The sequence below is a fragment of the Aulostomus chinensis genome, chromosome 5 (assembly GCF_037954235.1).
Source record: "Aulostomus chinensis isolate RoL2024-O1b breed Wild chromosome 5, RoL_Achi_v1.0, whole genome shotgun sequence".
NCBI lineage: Eukaryota > Metazoa > Chordata > Actinopteri > Syngnathiformes > Aulostomidae > Aulostomus > Aulostomus chinensis.
This window is the reverse complement of record NC_141324.1, coordinates 18,356,716-18,376,780: the sequence shown is the minus strand read 5'-3', so window position 1 is coordinate 18,376,780 and position 20,065 is coordinate 18,356,716. Positions and strand designations below refer to the sequence as shown.

At 40.9% G+C, this 20,065-nt stretch overlaps 3 protein-coding genes across 5 annotated transcripts; 2 read left to right on the top strand and 1 right to left on the bottom strand.

Moving 5' to 3' along the window:
• Positions 1–1,779: 1,779 nt before the first annotated feature.
• Positions 1,780–7,463, top strand: LOC147261577 (uncharacterized). Its single transcript, XM_086203649.1, has 6 exons — positions 1,780–2,075; positions 3,341–3,523; positions 3,605–3,862; positions 4,658–4,756; positions 5,023–5,040; positions 6,083–7,463. Exons 1-6 carry the CDS (start codon positions 1,919–1,921, stop codon positions 6,166–6,168), a joined length of 801 nt encoding a protein of 266 aa, XP_086059775.1. The 5' UTR covers positions 1,780–1,918; the 3' UTR covers positions 6,169–7,463.
• Positions 7,464–7,860: 397 nt separating this feature from the next.
• cdc20 (cell division cycle 20 homolog) lies at positions 7,861–11,368 on the top strand. The gene is made up of 11 exons (XM_086204974.1): positions 7,861–8,005; positions 8,305–8,512; positions 8,733–8,875; positions 8,978–9,074; positions 9,163–9,288; positions 9,421–9,617; positions 9,742–9,836; positions 9,934–10,171; positions 10,317–10,439; positions 10,643–10,760; positions 10,894–11,368. Exons 2-11 carry the CDS (start codon positions 8,329–8,331, stop codon positions 11,070–11,072), a joined length of 1,500 nt encoding a protein of 499 aa, XP_086061100.1. The 5' UTR covers positions 7,861–8,005; positions 8,305–8,328; the 3' UTR covers positions 11,073–11,368.
• Positions 11,369–12,482: 1,114 nt separating this feature from the next.
• Positions 12,483–16,491, bottom strand: elovl1a (ELOVL fatty acid elongase 1a). 3 transcript variants are annotated; one of them, XM_086204973.1, is made up of 9 exons: positions 16,165–16,483; positions 15,485–15,578; positions 15,192–15,382; positions 15,017–15,097; positions 14,844–14,900; positions 13,916–14,021; positions 13,603–13,742; positions 13,455–13,520; positions 12,483–13,379 (listed from the first exon to the last, which is right to left on the bottom strand). In XM_086204973.1, the coding sequence occupies exons 2-9, from the start codon at positions 15,543–15,545 to the stop codon at positions 13,212–13,214; spliced, it is 870 nt and encodes a 289-aa protein (XP_086061099.1). In that variant the 5' UTR covers positions 15,546–15,578; positions 16,165–16,483; the 3' UTR covers positions 12,483–13,211. The 3 variants fall into 3 exon arrangements, with proteins under 3 accessions (XP_086061099.1, XP_086061098.1, XP_086061097.1); XM_086204972.1 differs by having other exon boundaries at positions 12,486–13,520; positions 16,165–16,353; positions 16,475–16,491; XM_086204971.1 differs by having other exon boundaries at positions 12,486–13,520.
• Positions 16,492–20,065: the final 3,574 nt, after the last annotated feature.

Sequence of the window (20,065 nt, the reverse complement as noted above, 5' to 3'; positions counted from 1 at the left end):
GCTGGTCTCATTTCTAGATATGGGGCCCAGTTTATTATAGAACCAAAACCCTAACAACCCAGGGTTGGGACCAGGAGCTGCCGTCTTACACGCTTCTCTGCACACCCACTGGGGCAGTTACAATTGGAGACCTAACAAAAATGAACACTCCTATTCCTCAGGCTCTGGCCGAGGAGGTGGAGTTGCTGCCATTTTTGACAAAGTCTACTCATAAATCCCAATCCCAAAATAAGTTTTAATTCATTTGAAAACCTTACTCTCATTTTGTCTCATCCTGCATAGAGAACTCTACAGCCTTTTTTTTTTTTAATGTATTATTGTGTACAGCCCTCCTGGTCCTTATTCTGAATTCTAAGAGTTTATATCCAATTAACAGATAACAGATAAAGTCATTAGGAAACAAGCAGCGTGGTACAATTTTGAAATCCGTCAGCTTAAACAAAAAACTTAAAAATGGTGAGAATATGGCTCTCCTCCAAACAGGAAGTCACATCTGGCAAGATAGCCTTAAAAGTTACAGGAAAGCTTTTCATAAAATGAAAGCAGCGTAAAATGAAAGCAGCTCAGCTCTAATCGAGGAAAACAAGAACAACCCTAGGTTTCTCTTCAGCACTGCTGCCAGACTGACAGAGAGCCACAGCTCTATTGAGCCAAGTATTCCAGTTTCCCTGAGAAGCAATGACTTTAAGAACTTTTCTAATAAAAGAAAATTCAGCTGATTAGAGATAAAATTCCTCTCCTTTTGCCATCAGCTGGCACCACGTCATCTATAACCTCCACCACCTGTCTCCTAGACCCCATCCCAACTATGCTGCTTAAAGACACTTCACCCCTGTTAGCACTTCTCTGAGATATGATCAATGTGTTACTGTTGTCTGGTTATCTTCTACAGTCCTTGACTGTAGCTGTAAGTAAAACCCTTCTCGGAAAACGAACTTACTTAACTACAACTGGTAGAAGAGACCATGTCTCTCCTGTACTGGCTTCTCTGCATCGGCTCCGTGCCAAATTCAGAATAGAATTCAAACTTCTCCTTCTAACGAACAAAGCCCTCAACAATCAGGCACGCTTGTATCTGACAGAGCTCATAGTCTCCTACTATCCAGCTAGAGCCCTCCGCTCTCGGGATGCAGGGTTACTTGTGGCTCCTGGAGCAAAGAAAGCGGCTATGGGGCTCCCCTCTTGTGGGACCGTTTCCCAGTTTCAGTCCAGGATGCAGACACCCTCTCTATGTGTAAGAGCAGACTTAAGACCTTCCTTGTTGAGGCTAGCTTAGGCTAGACCTTAGATATGCTGCTATAGGCTTAGACTACTGGGGGATCTCCATGATGCCCTCCTACTACTAAAGACCAGAAGAGGCTCAAGCTGCTACCCTATCAATACTAGTACTAATATTATATTATATATTAGTATTAGTATTACTATTAGTACATATTAGTATTCTCAGTATTGTACCAGCATTAACATCACATTGTATTTGTGTTGTATTTACTTGAACTTACATGATCGTGTTATGCTGAAGTCGATTGCTTAAGTTACCTCCTTAAAGATCCTCAGCACAGGTTTATTATGTCGTTCAAAAATACTCCAAATAACTACTAAACTGCATGTCTGACCAACAGTTATAACATGGCCGATATTTATTTTTAAATATTTCAATGGAGAATTTATTCATATTTTTGCAAATTGCAAACATAAGCCGGAAAGCATGAAATAAATCATTATTCAAGGTGCTAACTTGTTGCCATGGTGAACGGTTGGCGTAGGACCGCCCAGTCCTCCTGCCGTCCCCATCAGCCAATCAGAGCGCGAGTAATACAATGGTAAAAACGGAGTGAAAGCAAAACCTGAGTGGGAAGTCGGTGAGTGCTGGAGTTAAATGGTGACTCCCCGCCCGCGTACCTGGTAGACGGCTTAAATGGCCCAAAAGAATCCCGTCGGTTTCCGTCCCCGGAGCGTTCTCGGGAGCACTCGCTGTATCCGAAGCCGAGAACAAGTTGGGCTGGAAATGCATTTTCTCGGCATTATTCTGCTGATGTCGCGGCACTTAACCCAGGCGTTCCCCGCTCCAGTCGGTGAGAAGTTTGCCAGTTTACTTTGCAAACTGTCCATTTCTATTTTTCATCTAAGGAAAAGCATGCTGGAAAACGGATTTTCAAACGTTTGCACGGATGTCTGGCGTTACTCTTTTATGCTGTTCTGGAGGGTTTTTTTTTCAAACTGGGAGAGAAAGACCAGCTGCTATTGTACAATGTTTGGTTGAAACATGCAAAGTTACTGGATATACAACGAAGTATCTCTCTCTCTCTCTCTCTCTCTCTCTCTCTCTCTCTCTCTCTCTCTCTCTCTCTCTCTCTCTCTCTCTCTCTCTCACTCACACACACACACACACACACACACACACACACACACACACACACTTACATATGCAGCCATGCTGTCGGTAATATTTAAACTGTCTGGAAAGTTGTTGCTTTTAGATTACTTACGAGGACATAAATAGAAGCACTTCCGTGGCTTTATTGGGGTCTTAACGAAAGTTAAGTATTTTGACGTGAGAGCTTGAGTCGTGGTTTGAAATGCTTCACAAGTTTTGTGAGAAGAAATTATTCATAAGCAAAAGAGAAAAAATTAATTCATATATCTGGTGGGAAAATATGTGTTGAAACTGTAGAAATAATAGAACGACAACCTATTAGCTCGATTCAGGTTTAATCTTGTAAGGCTTTCATGTTGTCACATCCGTAAACCTTTAAACAACTTGGATGTTTTCATTGCATTTACTTCCATCTCCAGCCTTTGTGACCGATTACTTGTTTAGAATGAGATTTTTGAATGAGCCCTGACTTGTTACAAGTAGGAATGAATCTATAACAGTGGTTTTGATTGTTATTCTCTGATTCTTCCTAAAGATACATTTTAAATCGTCGCTGTCCTCTTGTAGTTTTTATTTCAGGAATTATGCAATTCCATTTGAACCTACTATGCAGCTGCTCTTACATTACTTGAGATGCCCCTCTTGTTCAATTGTGGGCCGGTGTCTCGACCAATATTTGAAATGATAATGTGGCGATTAGTTTGATTATGTTGGGTTTTTTGTTTTGCTCTTTAGTCCTCTTTTTGTATCAAGGAGACAAAAAATGATCCTACAAAAAAAAGACCATTTGAAATCTTCTGTCACATCATATTTAAGGAAAAATTCTATCATCTCATTTCTGAAGTTCCATCATATCATATCAGCAACTCAACACTGACGCTGCCACCGTCTAATATCATGTTGAGTATCATGACCGCTTATATGGGCGTATCCCTACTTGAAACAGCATTTCTCTCCCATCAGACGCGGTCATAGTTCAGGTTCAGCAGTGGGTGGTGGAGGGAACCCCACAGGTCTTGGAGCAGGTCCTTCTCAATGGAGTCTCTTATACTGGTCCGAGCCAGGAAGTCAACAGCATCATCCAAACCATGTCAGCTGATTCCCTCACTCTGATACTCATGAGTGTCAACCAGATGGAAGTACAGAGTAAGGAAATCATCTTATCTTGTCCATGACAAAAATCCGGTGAATGTTTTGTTCCATGGTAGCCTTTATCTTGCTTCCTAGAGAACCACACTGTACTCCGCTCCCGTGAGTGCATACTGGAGGGGTCCGAGGTCTACTCAAGGGACCGTGTGTTCTACGATGGAAGTGTCTACCTGACTCTGGACAACAGTGATGCTTGGACAGCTCACACACCGCAAGCAGTCGCCCTCATAAAGCTGTGGCACCAGGCCGTTCAGCACACAGGGACAGAGATGACCCACCTTCAGGAGAGATGCATCAACCTGATGAGGGAATTTAGAGTTTTGGAAGAGCAGTCAGGTAGATATTATTTCTGCTGCTTGACAACAAAACCTGATTCTGTATCTTTGCTGAAACAAACGAGTGCATGTGCAGTTAAAGTTCTTCGCTACATATGCTATTTAGGCCCTACTACAGTTCTTCACATTCAATAATCCCATGCCATTTGCTTCTATTCAGATTAGGTTTTTTTTTAGGAACAATTTTTTGATTAAAGTATAGAAGAAAATATCAGGTCATAAAATGATGGCTCGTTTAACTAGATTGCTTCCAAATGGCATCTCGGTTTTAGCTCATTTTATACTCCTATGAAGAAACGTTACGCAGCACAAGACCAGATTCCTTAAAGGGCCCCTTTAGCGGTGTAATGATGAATGAATGCAAAGGAGGCGCAATTTATAGATCTTTTTGAAAATTCATGTTCCTATCATGGGAGAAACCTCTGAGTCTAGCTAGACCCTACATAAAAAAGAAAACATTATTTTAAGCTATGTTTAACTTCTGTGTGACAACATTATTTTTTACATTTTTTGCTACAACCTCCTGCCAAGTTTGTTGAATTTCAGCCCTGTAGACTTTGCATAATCGTAAGGGGGAAAAAAATGGCATAGTGAAAGTGACCCCCTCGATCTCATATATGTCGCTGCTGGTTAGTTTGGATTATTGAGGTGAGATGAGGTTAAAAAAACACACACACACACATCCTAGGATGTAGCTGTGGATTGTGGAAGCAGCTGATCAAAGTCATATGATACAAAAAAATAAAAGGATCTTTGCTTTCCATTAACATTCCGTTTTGTTGCCATGCTTTCTCAGATTCAGGGATTCCTTTGCCTAAGTTTCTAATCCCAGCCATCGCAGTCTGGATATTTATTATCTGTACGCTAATCAGCATCTTCCTCGCAAAAAATAAGGGTGAGTTAGTTTTACTTTCCTTTTGGGCTGCTGATATTCTTTATTGTTCTTATCTTATTCATTGTTGATAACCTTCATGATACAGCGATCATCTTTGTTTCTAAAGGTTTAGATACATTCTTGTGCTGTGTTCAGAGTTTACCTCTGATTTAATTAAATACTTCATTGCAGCATTGCAAGGCTTTACATGAAAACATGTCACATGCATACTCATGATATGTAAAATCACGGTCATGCGTTTTGTCTTTCTCGCACTCTCTTCTTAGGTTTAAGCCACACTGGAGGTAAGACAACTAAACTCTGGCCTCTTGTTTTTTAGTTACCAGGGTTAGGAAAAGATTGCTGGAAAGTTAAAAATTAAAAGCTCACTGGATGAGCACGTTTGGGCTCATCTGTCATTGTTTTATTGTCATCTTCATCCTCTTATTATGACTGATTGTAACTGCAGGTGCAAGGTCAGCCACGTCATATCAGTTCATCATGCGAAAACAACTTTATTCGAAGGAACATTGAGAAGATAGATCCGCTTCTCTCCTCTGTGTGTGTATTAGGGAGTTAAGACTGACAGAGACTGGCTTGTTGCTAGTTAGCTTAGCACAATGAATAGCTGTGGTTTGGAAACATAAGCATACCTTCGTCCAAAGTAATCAAATAGATCAGGACAAACCAAGATCTTGAACCTGAAGTAATCCCCCTCATCTTCCCTTATAAAGTTGTGTCCGATCAGGAGCAGCAGTCGCTCTTCTTGTCGTCAACAAACATTAAATTTAACTTGGCAGAAGTTTTGAGTCGCTTCATCAAATCAGTGCAACCAGTCATGAGAATGTTTCTGGCTATGCATCTGATTTTATAATTACATAATGAGCTTTATACACAACTCAACTCAACTTTATTTATAGAGCAGTTTAAATACAACCACAGCTGACACAAAGTGCTGTACATAACATAAAAACATGAGAGCATCAATAAATGGTAAATTAAAAACAATAAAAGAATTAAAACAACTGCAGTCTCATGCTGGGTCAAAAGCCAAGGAATAGTATAACCACAGACTGTTTGAAAAAAGTATAAAGTACTTCGGAGTATGCTGTCACTGCCCACCTGCTACTGTTCATTGTTCTAAGCTAACTAGTGTTCAGTCTCTGTGGGTCTCAGCTCCCTGATCCAGCACAGAGGAGAGAAGGTTTTCTATCTTGACTGGCTGTGGAGAGAATGATTTCCCCAAACATGTCGTCTTGTACTTTTTAAGTGATATATAATGCTTTTGGGCCTAAATCAAAGACACTTTTCTCTGGGACTAATGTGTGCTCTCTCTCTTTTTTTGAGGTGTTATTGGCTCAATCATTCACTACCCTAAGAACATGGCAGAAACGGCTCCAGAGAAGAAGGGCTCGGATTATCAACCCTTGTAATTAATCTCTTGGGCTATCTAATCTACTGCCACTAAAGTCTTCCACTGTCTTTTGATTTGTTGTCTTGTTTGTGTGAATAGTGACACCCTATGAATGTAACCAAATAATTGCTCTGTTACCAAAATCCCAGTGTGATTACATTAGATTAAAATGACTGTATTTTATGCACTTTATCAAACATATTTCATTCTTTGCGTATGTTATTGTCGTGCAGTCAAATGTCTGTGCTCACAGTTCAAGCTCTTTTCCACAATTATTAACTATAAGCTATGTTCAGACCAAAAACATTAAGTTGCCTTTCTCTCAAATGTGAGTCGGAAACTTTCGCTGGTATCGTTTCTGGACTACGTTTTTCAAATAAACAAGACAGCCTCTCCAGACAAAACCTCGCTGAAATGGACTGTGTTGCTTCCTACAGTGATACTGTATCCACTCTCAGAAGAATGTGTGTTGTTTTATTTGAGATGGCGCCTGTGTGCTTAAATATCTCTTGGTGTTACAGTGTGGTGATAGTCTCATACTTTATCTTTCCCTTTGTATGTTTATGTATTTTACTGAAATTGATCAGTTAAAGATGCTTTTAAGAGATGTTTGTTTGAAATGCTCATTTTATTTATCATTTGTGTCAAGGTAGAATTAGGGTTCTGGCTTCCTGCCTCACACTATATTTGCCTGTCAGTTTATTTCAAGGAATTTGAATAATTCTGATTTTAAAAAAAAACAAACAAAAAAAACCTCCTTTTGATATGAACTGCTGGGCTTGTAAAATGTTTTTCTGCAACTTGAGTTTAATTTGGTTTATTTTGACATTGTAGCTTGAACTTCTGCTGGGGCAGCTCAGCGTTAACTTTTGTCCCTCTTAGCATCAGAATAGCACCAGCATGTCAGTTCTCTATTAAAGGTGCTAAATAGTTTATTTTCTTGTTGAGGGATGGCAATTGTTCACACACATTTGTCTATAGATAATTCTTAGAACCTTAATGTACACTGTACTTAAAATTAGAGATGTACTGATTCAGATAATCTCAATGGAGGGAACATTTTCACCTAATTAACTGAAATGTACATCAATTGGTCTTAAGTAATTACACATACCCTTAATCATTCCTTACTTGACATCCAAGAGCATAGAAAACACTGAGTTACTTGAGTGTGATTTCATCACTGGTCTTAACATGACAATGGAAAGTGGTTGGAACTCAACTTTGATGATAAAAGGGACACAAATGGAAAAAAAACCCTCTTAACTCCCATGTGTGGCTATAACATAAGTAACTACCAGAGAGAAAAAGTGACTGAAATCCAAACAAATACATTTGATGGATGTATTTGTTGGTAAATCGGTTACTTAAGGTCATTATTCCTGTGTAGTGGGCATACAGAGTATTTAAGTCTCATAAATAATAATATTTACTTACATTTTAAAATATGTGAAGTGATCTATGTATCATCGTATTTGATTGTTTTTTTCATTTTAATGTTGTTGTTGTATTGGAGCGTCCACGCAAATGAATTATACGACCGAGTGTATTTCTGACTCTTGATGCTTCCGTTTTTGGCCAGTAGATGACGATATGTTCTTATTTTGAAACATGGTTGGTTGAAAGCAAGGTCATCCGGCCCCCGGAAGTTCCTTCTACCAATCATATCAAAGAATACGCAAACGTTACCATAGCAATGCGATCGCGGACGGTCATGGTCTTGAACGGACCAATCACACGAGCGCTTACTGGCATTTAAACCTTGTGGGCGTCATCGGCACCAAATTCAAAAAATTAGAAAGGAGAGACGGATAAAAAGGCAGTGGTGCTTCTGCGAGTCACGCTTTACTGCAAAGGTAAGCTCACTTCTTCGGTTGATAAGTAACTCGGTCAGTGAGGGGTACAGTTTATTTTCTGTTCTTCACGATGGTGAACAAGGTAACTCTTAAAGCGGTTCATTCTCGGACATAAATGCTATCTTGGTATACTTAGTCGTGGGTAACACAGCTCAGTCGAGCTAATGCTAAGAGTTAGCCTACGAGAATAGTTTTGCGTGATTTGGCAGCGCATTTGACATCAACTAGTCGATTATTTTGTAGCTTCATTCTATTTTCTTATTATTTCCTCCATTCTGGTAATTGGCTTTAATTTCCAGGTGGTGTAAAAAAAAGTGAATGAGATGGCGCAGTTTGGGTTTGAGAATGACATCCACAGCATCTTGAAGCTCGACATGCCCATTACAAACGCTCCCATTGCCAGGTGGCAGAGGAAAGCCAGCTCCTCCAACACATCCGGGGGTTTGTCTCCTGGAAAGTCCGCTAATGCCTCGTTGAGTTCGTCAAAGACGCCGAGCAAAACACCAGGTAAAGTTACGAACGTAGTCCTTATTCATGAAATGATCTTACGGGCGAATTTGTTGTAGAGGATTTTTAGCCCTCGGTGAAGTCATTTTGTAACTTGGTCAATCACTCAGGTTTGCAATTTAACATTAAAAGAGGTGTCGTGCTCAGCGCTTAACATCAGCAGATGTTTGGACAAACTCTTATTAGATATTAACCGTTGAGGCTGTTGCTTTTATTTCAGGCAAAAATAAGAAGCAGACGCCTTCCAAGATGGGAGGTGATCGCTTCATTCCCATCAGGAACAGCAAACAAATGGATGTGGCAAGTTTCCTGCTCTCTAAGGAGAATGAGCCTGTGGATGCCAACAACACAGCTGCAGCATCAGTAAGGAATTTTAATTTTGATCATTTCTTTAAATTTACCCAAAGCATTAAAACATGACATTTCCAGTGCAGACATTTGCAGTTGACTCTTTTTCTGTTAAAGGAAAATCAGAAAGCCTGGTCCATGTCATTGAATGGATACAACATTGAAGACGCAAAGATCCTGCATCTTGGTGGGAAGCCACTGAACGCCCCTGAAGGTGAGAACAGTGGTTGGCAGATGCATATAACATGAACTTGAATTGGAGTTTCAGTTATTGATGATCTAATATGTGACTCACTGTACAGGATATCAGAACAACTTGAAGGTCCTCTACAGTCAGGCTACAACCCCCGCCTCCATCAAAAAGGCAAGATACATCTCCTCTACTCCCGACAGAATCCTGGACGCTCCCCAGCTCCGAAACGATTTCTGTAAGTCTGGTGTTTCTTCGCTCTAGCATGATGCATGAGTCATCCCACAGGCCTTGTGAAACAGAAGCATAAAAAACTGAATTTCTAAGTATAACATTTGTTGTGATTAATTTTTTAAAATGTTTTCCCCAGATTTGAATCTACTGGACTGGAGCAGTCGGAACATTATGGCCGTGGCGCTTCACAACAGTGTTTACCTGTGGGATGCCTCTCAGGGTGACATCACCCTTCTCATGACGATGGAGAGCGAGGAGGACTACATCTGCTCACTGTCCTGGACCAAAGAAGGAAGCCACCTTGCTGTCGGCACCAGTGATTGCAAAGTTCAAGTCAGTGTGTGATGATTAACACATTTTCAGTTCATGACAATGACACACAAGCTGCACTGGTGTGTTTTAACATTGCATTGTATTTATTCTTTTTTTTTTTTAATCTTTCTTTTCTTTTTTCCAGTTGTGGGATGTGGAGAACCAAAAGCGTCTTCGCAGCATGGCAAGTCACACAGCTAGAGTTGGGAGCCTGAGCTGGAATGAACATGTTCTGTCCAGGTACAGTTGTTCGATCACCTGAAAATGTGGATAGCTTTGTTTTTTTTCCTTTTTGTTTGTGTCTGTATTGCATCCACTCCTTTTTAAACCCTTACAGTGGCTCCCGATCAGGACATATCCACCATCATGATGTGAGGGTGGCAGACCATCACATCTTCACTCTCATGCGTCACTCCCAAGAAGTTTGTGGGCTGAAGTGGTCGCCAGATGGCCGATACCTGGCCAGCGGAGGCAACGACAACCTGTTGTGTGTCTGGCCCCGTGTGCCGGAGGGAAGCGGGAGTTACGATAACCAGGCTGTGCGTTGCTGGACTGAACATCAGGGAGCCATCAAGGTGAGCGATGTCAGACACACGTAGCAGACTTAACTTTCCCAACAAGGAAAAAAAATATTCCTAGTAGTGACTATCTTGAGTACAATGTTGAAAATAACTACAAAAAATGGATAATAGTCTATCGTATGCATGTGTGTGTTCTTAGGCTTTAGCCTGGTGTCCATGGCAACCTAACATCCTTGCATCAGGGGGTGGAACCAGTGACCGTCGCATCAACATCTGGAATGTGAACAGCTCCTGCATCGGTTCACTCGACACACAGTCACAGGTAAACTCCTGGACATGCGTTTCAGACTTGAATTTGTTGATCTTAGCGAAGGGAACACGCCACATTTTTGGAAAATGTCTTTATCGTCCATCCTTGGAGCCAGGCAGGACGAGGGAAGCTCCTTACATTTACCCAACATCATGTAAGAGTCTTAATGTACCCGCCAGTGAAAACCTGCTGAATCATTTCGATGTTCTCTTCAGATCTCCTCCCTGGTGTTCGCACCAAACTACAAGGAGCTGGTCTCTGCTCATGGATATGCCCACAACAACGTGTCGATCTGGAAGTACCCGTCACTCACCAAAGTTGCAGAGCTCAATGGTAAATAACTGAGTGGAATTACTGTCCGCTTGTTCATGCATTAAATGTTTTAACCTTCAACTGATGTGAAACTGCTCTTGTACCTGATGCTACCTGCCCTATATAAACATTCTGGGGTTTTTTGTTTCCTCAGGACACGGGGGCAGAGTTCTCAGTTTGACTATGAGTCCAGACTTCTCTACAGTGGCCTCCATTGCTGCAGATGAGACCATTCGTCTGTGGAAGAGCTTCGAGGTGGACCCCGTTAAGAAGAAGGCCAAAGAGCGTCTGGCCAAGTCAACCAGCAGCGTCATCCATCAGTCTATCAGATGATGGGTTTTCTCTTGTGCTTTCATGTTTTCTGTTCAATGGTGGTTTGAGCTATGTACAAAAATTTTATTTAATCCACAATAAAGATTTTCCACCCAGTTTTAGTTTGCCACCGCTGACATTTTACTGCATTTTTGTTAGTGGTTAAATGTGTTTTGAATCAACTGTCTATACTGGTTTGCTATGGTGGATTTTAGCAGTACTGTTTTGAAATGTATTTATAATCTTCAACTGGTTTTAACAGTGATCAGGCTCTATTGTATGCAGGACTGGGATATAAATAAAATGGTTACCATGTTTGAGATGTGTTTACTTGCATTTGTCATATATTGCACTGGTTCTTCAAACTTGCATCTACCATGGTCCCTGGTGCCTGTTTGTTCTTCTGTAAGCAGAGGTTTCACCTCCCTTATGATACCAACTTTTTTTTTTTTTTTTTTGCCCATCCACATACACTGAGTGGTATTTTGTATTCAGCAATTATCTAGCTGAACAGGTGAGTGTGTGTATAAACAGGCCTTACTGCTGGTCCCTCTTGTCCATCCATCATCTTGCTAATGAGACTGTTATATTAAACTTCCGCTAGCTTTACAGGCCAATAGTCCTGATGGTGGTGCGATTGACACTGCCGCAAAATTTAAAACTTCAAAAACTCAGAACAAATCAACCATGACAGCAGTCTTAAGTCCATCATTATTTTGTCTCCAACTTAAAAATTCCAGTTTTCACTCTGACGCCACTTTGCTCAAATGACATTCAGACACAAATGATTCAGCAGTTTTGTTTATTTTTGTGATATTGAGTCTGCAGTAAATTATGGGTCTTTTGATACTAGCATAAAATGCTGCTTGTATTATAGAAATCTTGTGTACTCAGTGGTACTTCTGAGTGAAACCGTTTGAGAAACCACGGCCTCCAGCAGCATTTGTAACATCAGCCTACAGATTCATGCCACTTCTCCTGCAGTGAGCCAAACACGGCCACGGGCAAAATAAATATACTTGAGTTTTTCCACCGCGCTCCCATTTTGTTAAGAGGCATATTTCTCTTTCTCTCATATTCCTGGGAGTTGAATTTCTCTGGTTTGAAATCGTGGTTATGATGGATGTTTCAATCGTCCACCTGCCGTCTTAAGTTGCAGGGTTTTCTTTAAATTCACGATGCAGGTCCAAATGTGCAGTTTCAGGTATTTACAGTTTTCAGTTAATTATAAAGGGAAAAATGAGATTTTCTTTATGTTGCAGGATTAAACGAATACATATTTATCAAGTTTATCTTCTTTCTCCTTCAAGTATATGTACATGTTCAATTTCCACTATATCAAATGTTGTACCATAACACTCATAAGAAAAATCTTCAACAGTGACATTAGCTGTCATCAGCATAAATATTATATCACAAAACTCCAGTTCAGGCATTAACTTTCTTAACAAATTTAATACAGTGTATACTTTTCTATTAATTTTACACACAGTTCATGAAGAAAACAGACTATGACAAGGTGTTAAATTATAAAACTCAGAATTGATGAATAAGAACACAGTTGTATGCCAGTATTAAGTTATGCAAAATTGCAAAAAATTCACCAACTGTAATATACAGTAAAAAAGTGATGTCGTACATTCCACACACTAAAGGCTTTCCAAATGACACAGATTTTTTATCTAAAATTTGTTTATTTCAAAAAAAATAAATAAATACAACTAAATACTTGACAATTTACGATGAAAACTTCTTTTTTCTGGCAAAAACAATGCAGAAGCAGTTATTTACATGTGCTAGTCTTCAGTGGTGTGATACCCCCGAGCAATAAGTTCACGTTAGCCAAACAGTCTGAGTCGACGAATACATCAGCGACAACATGAGCACCAAACTTCATCCGGTGTGCGTCACAGTGTGGCACAACTACTAAGAAACACAGTGTGACAAGAACAGGTCGCTGGCAAAACACAAGATGCCGTTTATATCCCAAGGAAGGTTAATCCTTTTTTTTTCTTTAAAAAAAAAAAAAAGACTAGACTGACAGAAATAAAGGGAGCTGTGTAGTGGAACATGAGCCGTTCCTCTACGCTACTAGATGAGAATGATGGATGACAAAAGAGGCTCTTCTTACACCTGCGTCTCATTTCCAGAGTCACCACGTTAAACTTCCTTTACTTTGCCCATGACTATCTTTCCATTCATGTGGTGGTGAGCATTCCCATTCTCCAGCCGTTTGCCATTTTCCACCATGGCGTGGTGCGCACCGATAGACCCGTTCTGTTTCGGCTTGCAGTCCGAGGCAGGGAGTCGATTCCCCTTGATGTAGGCCTGCACCCAAAAGTTGGAGAAGAGTAAGAAGAAGAAGACACCATACATCCAGATAAGGTGGATCCACAAGGGAACCTGGTAGTCGCACTCCTCCATGAAGTAGAATTGGCTGATGTGAATGGAGACCAGAACAAACTGTGTCTGTAAAACAGCAGGAAATTGGTTTGTCATTAAAAAAAAAAAAGTTTGATTTTTTTTTAATTAAGTAAAATATGCTACATACAAGCTGGATGGCCGTCATGTACTTCTTCCACCACAGGTATTTCTGGAAGCGAGGCCCGGCAGCAGAGAGTCCGTAGTAAAAGTACATGATAACGTGGACGGATGCATTCACCATAGCATGGAAGGAGCCCATTCCTCCAGCTGAAGAGAGAGCAAGAGCAATAATGTCATTATACATTTGAACAGCCATGTCACAGTTTATCTGCTCACAGTGTGTAGACTGTGAGGATCACCAGTAATTTGAAGAGAGTTAAGGACACACGCTGAGCTGAAACACATTGTGTATGAAAATGTTTCAGCCGATTAGACCTCACCGGGAGTCAGAGTGATGCCCCACCACCACGTCCAGGGCATGAAGGAGTGATGGAACACGTGGAGAAATGTGATCTGGTTCTGTTTCTTCCTCAGAACAAAGAATACCTGAAATGAAGTACACCAAGTTGAGGTTTGGTGTCAAAGGTCAAACAAGTCCTCAATAGCGCCGAATGTTTGTTCTATGTTATCATGAATGATGGCCTCAGGTTGAGAATGCTTTCAATGGATATAGTATGACTCACACCTGACCTCGTCCAAGTGATAGCTAATGTCCTTGAAATGACTAAGCAGAATTTCAGAATAAGGGCAACACCTCAAACACACCTCTCACTCTTTCATATGACCCTTTCCTCTTTCCTCCCCTGCTTCCTCCTCTCATGAGGGTCCATCATGCCCTAGAGCGACATCAGCTATCATGTTCAGAACTCGCAATGATCTCTCTAAAGTGGTTAAATGCATTCTGTTGGTAGGGTCGGCCTTGCTAGTGAAACAACAAAAATGTGGCCACATTTGGAAGCGAGTGAGGTGTCAAATCTGTCCCAAGTGATTTTTTTTCCAAGGGGACATTGAAGGGATGACCAGCTTCCTTTAGACATATCTTATAAATATCAAAACCCTTCAGCAAAAACACTTGGGTCAGATTTGGCCCATCATTCACTTCCAAATGTGGACACCATCCACACCACTGCTTTTGGGCCAAATCTGACCGAGGTCAATAAATATACTGCAGACACCATAACCCAAGTCCAGCCTGTTAGATCATAGTAGGCCACTTCTGGCCTGCCCGAGATTCACCTGTGCTGTAACTAAGCCATCAGTGCCAACAGTATATCAGATTTGGCCCAAATACGGCTGCAATTTGAAGGAAAACGCGAATAGACACTGGGAAAAAGAAAAACTATCTATAAAGATGAAAAATGTCCTTACTGTGTCAAGGAGCTCGATGAACTTTGAAAAATAAAACAACCAAGCAACTCGAATCATCTGGAAGAAGGAAAAGACGGAAATTTTAACGGTTTCCCCATAAAGAGACAATTACACCGATCATCACGAACCTTTAAACTAATTTATTCTCTACGATGAACGATGTAGCATCTTACCCTTAGTGCCTGTGGGCTGCTCGAGTTGTCAATGAGGTCACATCTCCACGTAAAGGTGGTGGCCCATCCAGACATCATGAACTAGGCGTCAAAGACATCGGCAGCAGGTATAATAACTCACAATCACTTCAGTTCAAATGCAGTTTCAGTCACATTTCCCGGAGGGATTTCATACCTCGTACACTATGTAGGCGTTAAATAAAACCATGCTGAGGTTGTAGATAATCATGGCTGTGTTGAGATGGAAAGGTTTGCGGTTGACCATCAGGCGAGGGCCGATGTACATGGAGAAGACGATGTAGCCCAACAGGATGCTGGTCATCTTTAGCGGACTCTGCATCAGCGGGTAGTCTTTGACTCGGGCATCTGGGAAATCAATCATTGCCATCACGTTACATGGACATTTAGTTGGATCACAATGGAGAAAATCCATCAAGTTAATGGAGAAATCCATCAAATGAAACTCACCAGTTCTCAATATGAGAGAATTGTAGAATTCGAAAACACTTGACACAGCTTCTCGTAACATGGTGAGTGCTGGCTTTTTCCTTCTATAAAACCCCTGAAACAATACAACAAAGGTGAAGAGTCAGCATCAGGGTGATGACAGCGAGCTACAAATGAAGTCAGCTAGGCAGGTGAGCAGCAGAGCAACCTGTTCACCTGCCTCAGCACAGACTGAATAAACAGGCGGCAGCTGCAGTCGCTCATCAGACAGTTCGCTTTCAAAAAAATGCACCGGAAATGTACAGTCTCCATTCTGACTCAATAGGTACGTTCACAGGCAACAGTGTTTTTCTATGTTATTAATGCAACTCAGCATTAACCAGTCAAAGAAAAGAGATTGTGTAACTTATGAAGCTGTGTATCATCATCATAAAACAAAGAAATATTCTCCTGCTGACTAACAGATCAAGTCAAACTGGTGAGGCAAAGTATTTGACCTATACAGCTAGCCTTGCCAACCACCTGAGATACACCGATATGAGCTCATCATTCTTTGACCGTGTAAAAAAGTACACAATAAACATAAGAACAGCATCAGAATCAGTTAAAATCCAGAAATGAACCCGTCAAACCGTTTGTTAAAGAGCAAGTCAAGTTTGGTCTGACAGCTCAAGTATCTGCGTTTGTTGCGGGTGACTCACCTGCTGAGCCTCAGCTCTCACTCCTGTTAGTGGGGGAAGCAGCTGCACAGCCGGGGGCAGGCAGCACTCAATCCAGAGCCTCCAATAGTTGAGCAGCAGCAGTGAGAGAGATCAGGAGGAAGCCAGACACATGCAGTGCTATTCCTCAAGTGTAATGGGGAGATAGTTTCAAGGGAAGGGCTGAAAGAACTGAACAAGAAATGTGGAAAGAGAGAAAGAAAAGCAGAGGTGAGTAGAAGTGAGAGGCTGGCTAAAGAGGGACTGAGGAGACATTCAACTCAATTTAAACCCCAGCACTACTACTACAAACCAGGCTAGTTTCAGGACCACACCTTGTTTCAATAGTAGGCTCCTCCTTCTTATCCTCACTTAGCTTGTTTGTGATTGGACTGTCTCATCAATGGCAGGCAAGGGAACACTCTGGTTAAAGAGGCCAAGACCCTGTGGAAATAAACTCCAATATTATTGTTATTAAAAGAGTAAAGAAAAAAAAGGAATTATTGAAAACAATTCAGGTTAAATTTCTATAATAACTTTAAAAAATAGCGATTCCACACTTTATTTCATAGGGTTTGAATAAATCAGATCCCTTAATTCAGCCCCCCTGGGGTGACCATGACCCACATGTCTGATCATACTTTTTTTTTCTTACACCACACTCAAAACATAAAAAAAAACAGTCAACCACACGTAAAATTTGGACTAAAGGTGAACTCAGTTATCATAGATTCACTAACCTAACGTCACATCCCAGCATCGCCCATCCCTATGGCAGCAAGAGGGCTGGGTTCCTGTCCTAACCCTTGCTGCATCTCTGGTTTGACCTGTTTTCCAAGCAGGCATGGTGTTGGGTGTGAGGCCTGGATTGCACTTTACTCATCACCCTGCCGGGAGAATGAAAGGTTAAGTGGAATGACAGGAATCCATGAACGGTGGAGGGAGAACAGAAGGGCGCGATCATCATCTGTTTACATCTGGTTTGACTTGAGCACACGGTGGCCCATCGCAGAAGTGCAGGAGAGAAAAACCACAGACATATTAAATGTGTGCTCACTCCACAAAGTTCAAAGACAGTGCATTTTCATGGGAAAAACTAAAGAGACTGACGAGTTTTATAAGTGGTATATTCATATTCATGCTTCCTCGTGTAGGTGCAAAGACAAGTGTATGTATGTGGTGCAGTAGGTGACATTCACGGCTCAGACTTGACCAGCGGCTACTAAACAAGGTGTGGCTCTCACTCCAAACTTGCCTTAGCTCACCAATTTAAAAGAGAAAGTCAGCTCATTAACACATTTTTTCAGTTCAGTTTCACTCGGTGACCTCCACAGAGAGTGAGGGGAACACAGCTGCTCACAAAGACGCCAATCTGAAAGACTGAGCCGAGTATTTAACCCCAGACTGCTCCCCAAGTGCAACGCGTGCCCACTGCCCTGGTGTGTGTTTGAACTGCTCACAGATAAATTCAGAGGCCTGAAACAACAACTTGCCATCGCTGATACGAACCTGCATGTGATGATGACTTTGTATTTGCACATGCAAAATCCTCTGCGTAATATAGTGAGCATTTCTGTGTTCATATTTTATTTCAGGTTAAAGTTCAAATGAAAACATTATACGGAAATTTGCTAATAATATTTACATTCCCACGTTTTAGTAAATTTGTTGATGTGCAATGATGCACACTTTCACGACCTTTTTCCCCTAACAACTTAAAATGTGCTCGATGGACAATTTGTTCTCAGCCTCGATGTTTATTGAAAACGTTTTTAATGTTTGCCCACAGTCCTTTAGAGATGTAGATTTTTTTCTCCAGGGAGGCAGACATATTTGTTTTTTACATTGAAATTATTTTGTTTTCGACTCAGCCTGGTGAGGGCTGAAGTGATATCATCTCGACCAGGATGTCAGAGCTGATGTAATTAACCCAATAATCAGACACAATGCTTTGTCAGCTGTTTTGCAGCTGCCACATTGATTTACCCTACAACGTGTGGATTGTTCTTCCTGGTCTTGTGACCATTCAAAACTGACTTAAGTCATGGTTTTTGCCTCGGGCAAAACATAGAAGGTAACAAACAGTGGAACAAGATCACCTTGTGTGCGGACCGTTGTTCTCGGTTTCACATGATAAGCAGGGAATAGACAGGATCCTTGAGGCATTCGGATTTTCCTCAACTCCCCTATTGTGGGTTATTAAGCAAAGGCCATCCAGCACGCCTGCTTGAGATGCTACACATGCATTTCTCAGTGTGAGGCATCAGAAGAGCACTTAAGATTACCTAACACGAGTCACACGGTCAAACACATAAATTTCCTTTTCACTAAAATTGTTGGAATCTGGTGCCGCCTCACTCCTCTGTCGTTTCTAACAAGACAAAATGAGATTCCACGTGCGTCTCTTGACACCCTGACACTTGTGTGTTCCAAGTATTGTCATTTGGATCGTGTTTGTTCATTCCGCGTTAACGCACATCTGATCAAAAACATTTAAAACACCCCCTCACTTTCACTGCTTCTCTGGTGCTCCTGAGAAAGACAATGAGGCCCACAGTTAAAGGTTCTGCTCCCTCAACTGAAAATGAATGTGAATAATGACTCATGGTTGTCAAAAGGGGGTGAGGTTGTCTTTACTTTCAAGCAGCAGAATCAGTTAAGAAACCGGTCCATTAAAACATCTCCCCATGCCACAGAGACTTGAAGTATTTGTTTTTTTTGTAATGTGACTTTAGTCTCGAGGTTCTCATGTTTTGTTCTTTTAATTATAAACTCATTACAGAAGCACCCAGCAACTCTATAGTTGGTGGACTGTAGACCTAAGTAGAACTTACCAAGTAATTTTGGTTCATAAAACAAGATTAGTGTCTACTTTTCATGTGGACTTTTTTTTTTTTTAAATTTCATCTCCTTTCATTACATTTGAAATTAAGCAACACTGCACATTCCCTCAAGCTGGTGCATAACTAAGTAAAAGTACCTCACAAAAGTTTCTCCTAACTTAAAAAGTAACAAAAAAATACCAACCCAAGTTTAAAACATGGAAAAAGTAAGATTATACATGACCGCATTATTTAGACTTTGTTCAAATCATGACTTCAATTCCGATGATAATTTCAAATAGCTTTGTTATTCTCTAAATACTTTTACTTTTTGTACTTTAAACACTTGTTTATCTTTGTGACTCAATAGTAAATTACACGCTGAGGACGTCATGCTTTTGCTGTGTGACAAAGAAAAGAAAAACCCTTTTCTGAGTCACAGCGATCAAAACCACCCATGAACTACTGGACATTGTATTTGAAGTACGTATGTATTATCAGGGAATATAATGCCATCCCTCCCGACTCAATCACCTCAGCAGACACAGGAGTTGATGCTCCTTGTTTGGCGTTGATTTTTTTTTTCCAACACAAAATGAATAATAGCGACACCCAGCGGCCAAATATTTAAGTAAGTAAATTTAAAAAAAAGCCAATTGCAGCAGCAGCAGCAGCAGCAGCAATAAAAATTAAGCTAAATAATTGCTAAAGTAATGGTGAGTTTATTGGTTTAGAGGAGTATTTTTTGTACTGATCCTACACATCAGAACCCAGCCGACTGAAACTGTGATTAATCAATGTAATGTAATAATTATCTCTTGATATGACGGTAAAATCCCACACGCGGGGACGAAGAACTACTTAGGCGGGCTGAACGTTTAAACAGAGACTCACATTTAGAGCTGAATCTTTCATGGAAGATTAATCCCCATCAGAAAACAAGTGAATTAATATGTTGGCTTTGCTCCCGCTGATGTAATTCAGATCTATAATAACAAGTCAGCTGATCAAACGAGTAACAAGGTGACCTCTGCCTGGCCAGCGCGGGGGGTGCAGGGCGTCTATATTTACCTGCTTGGCCG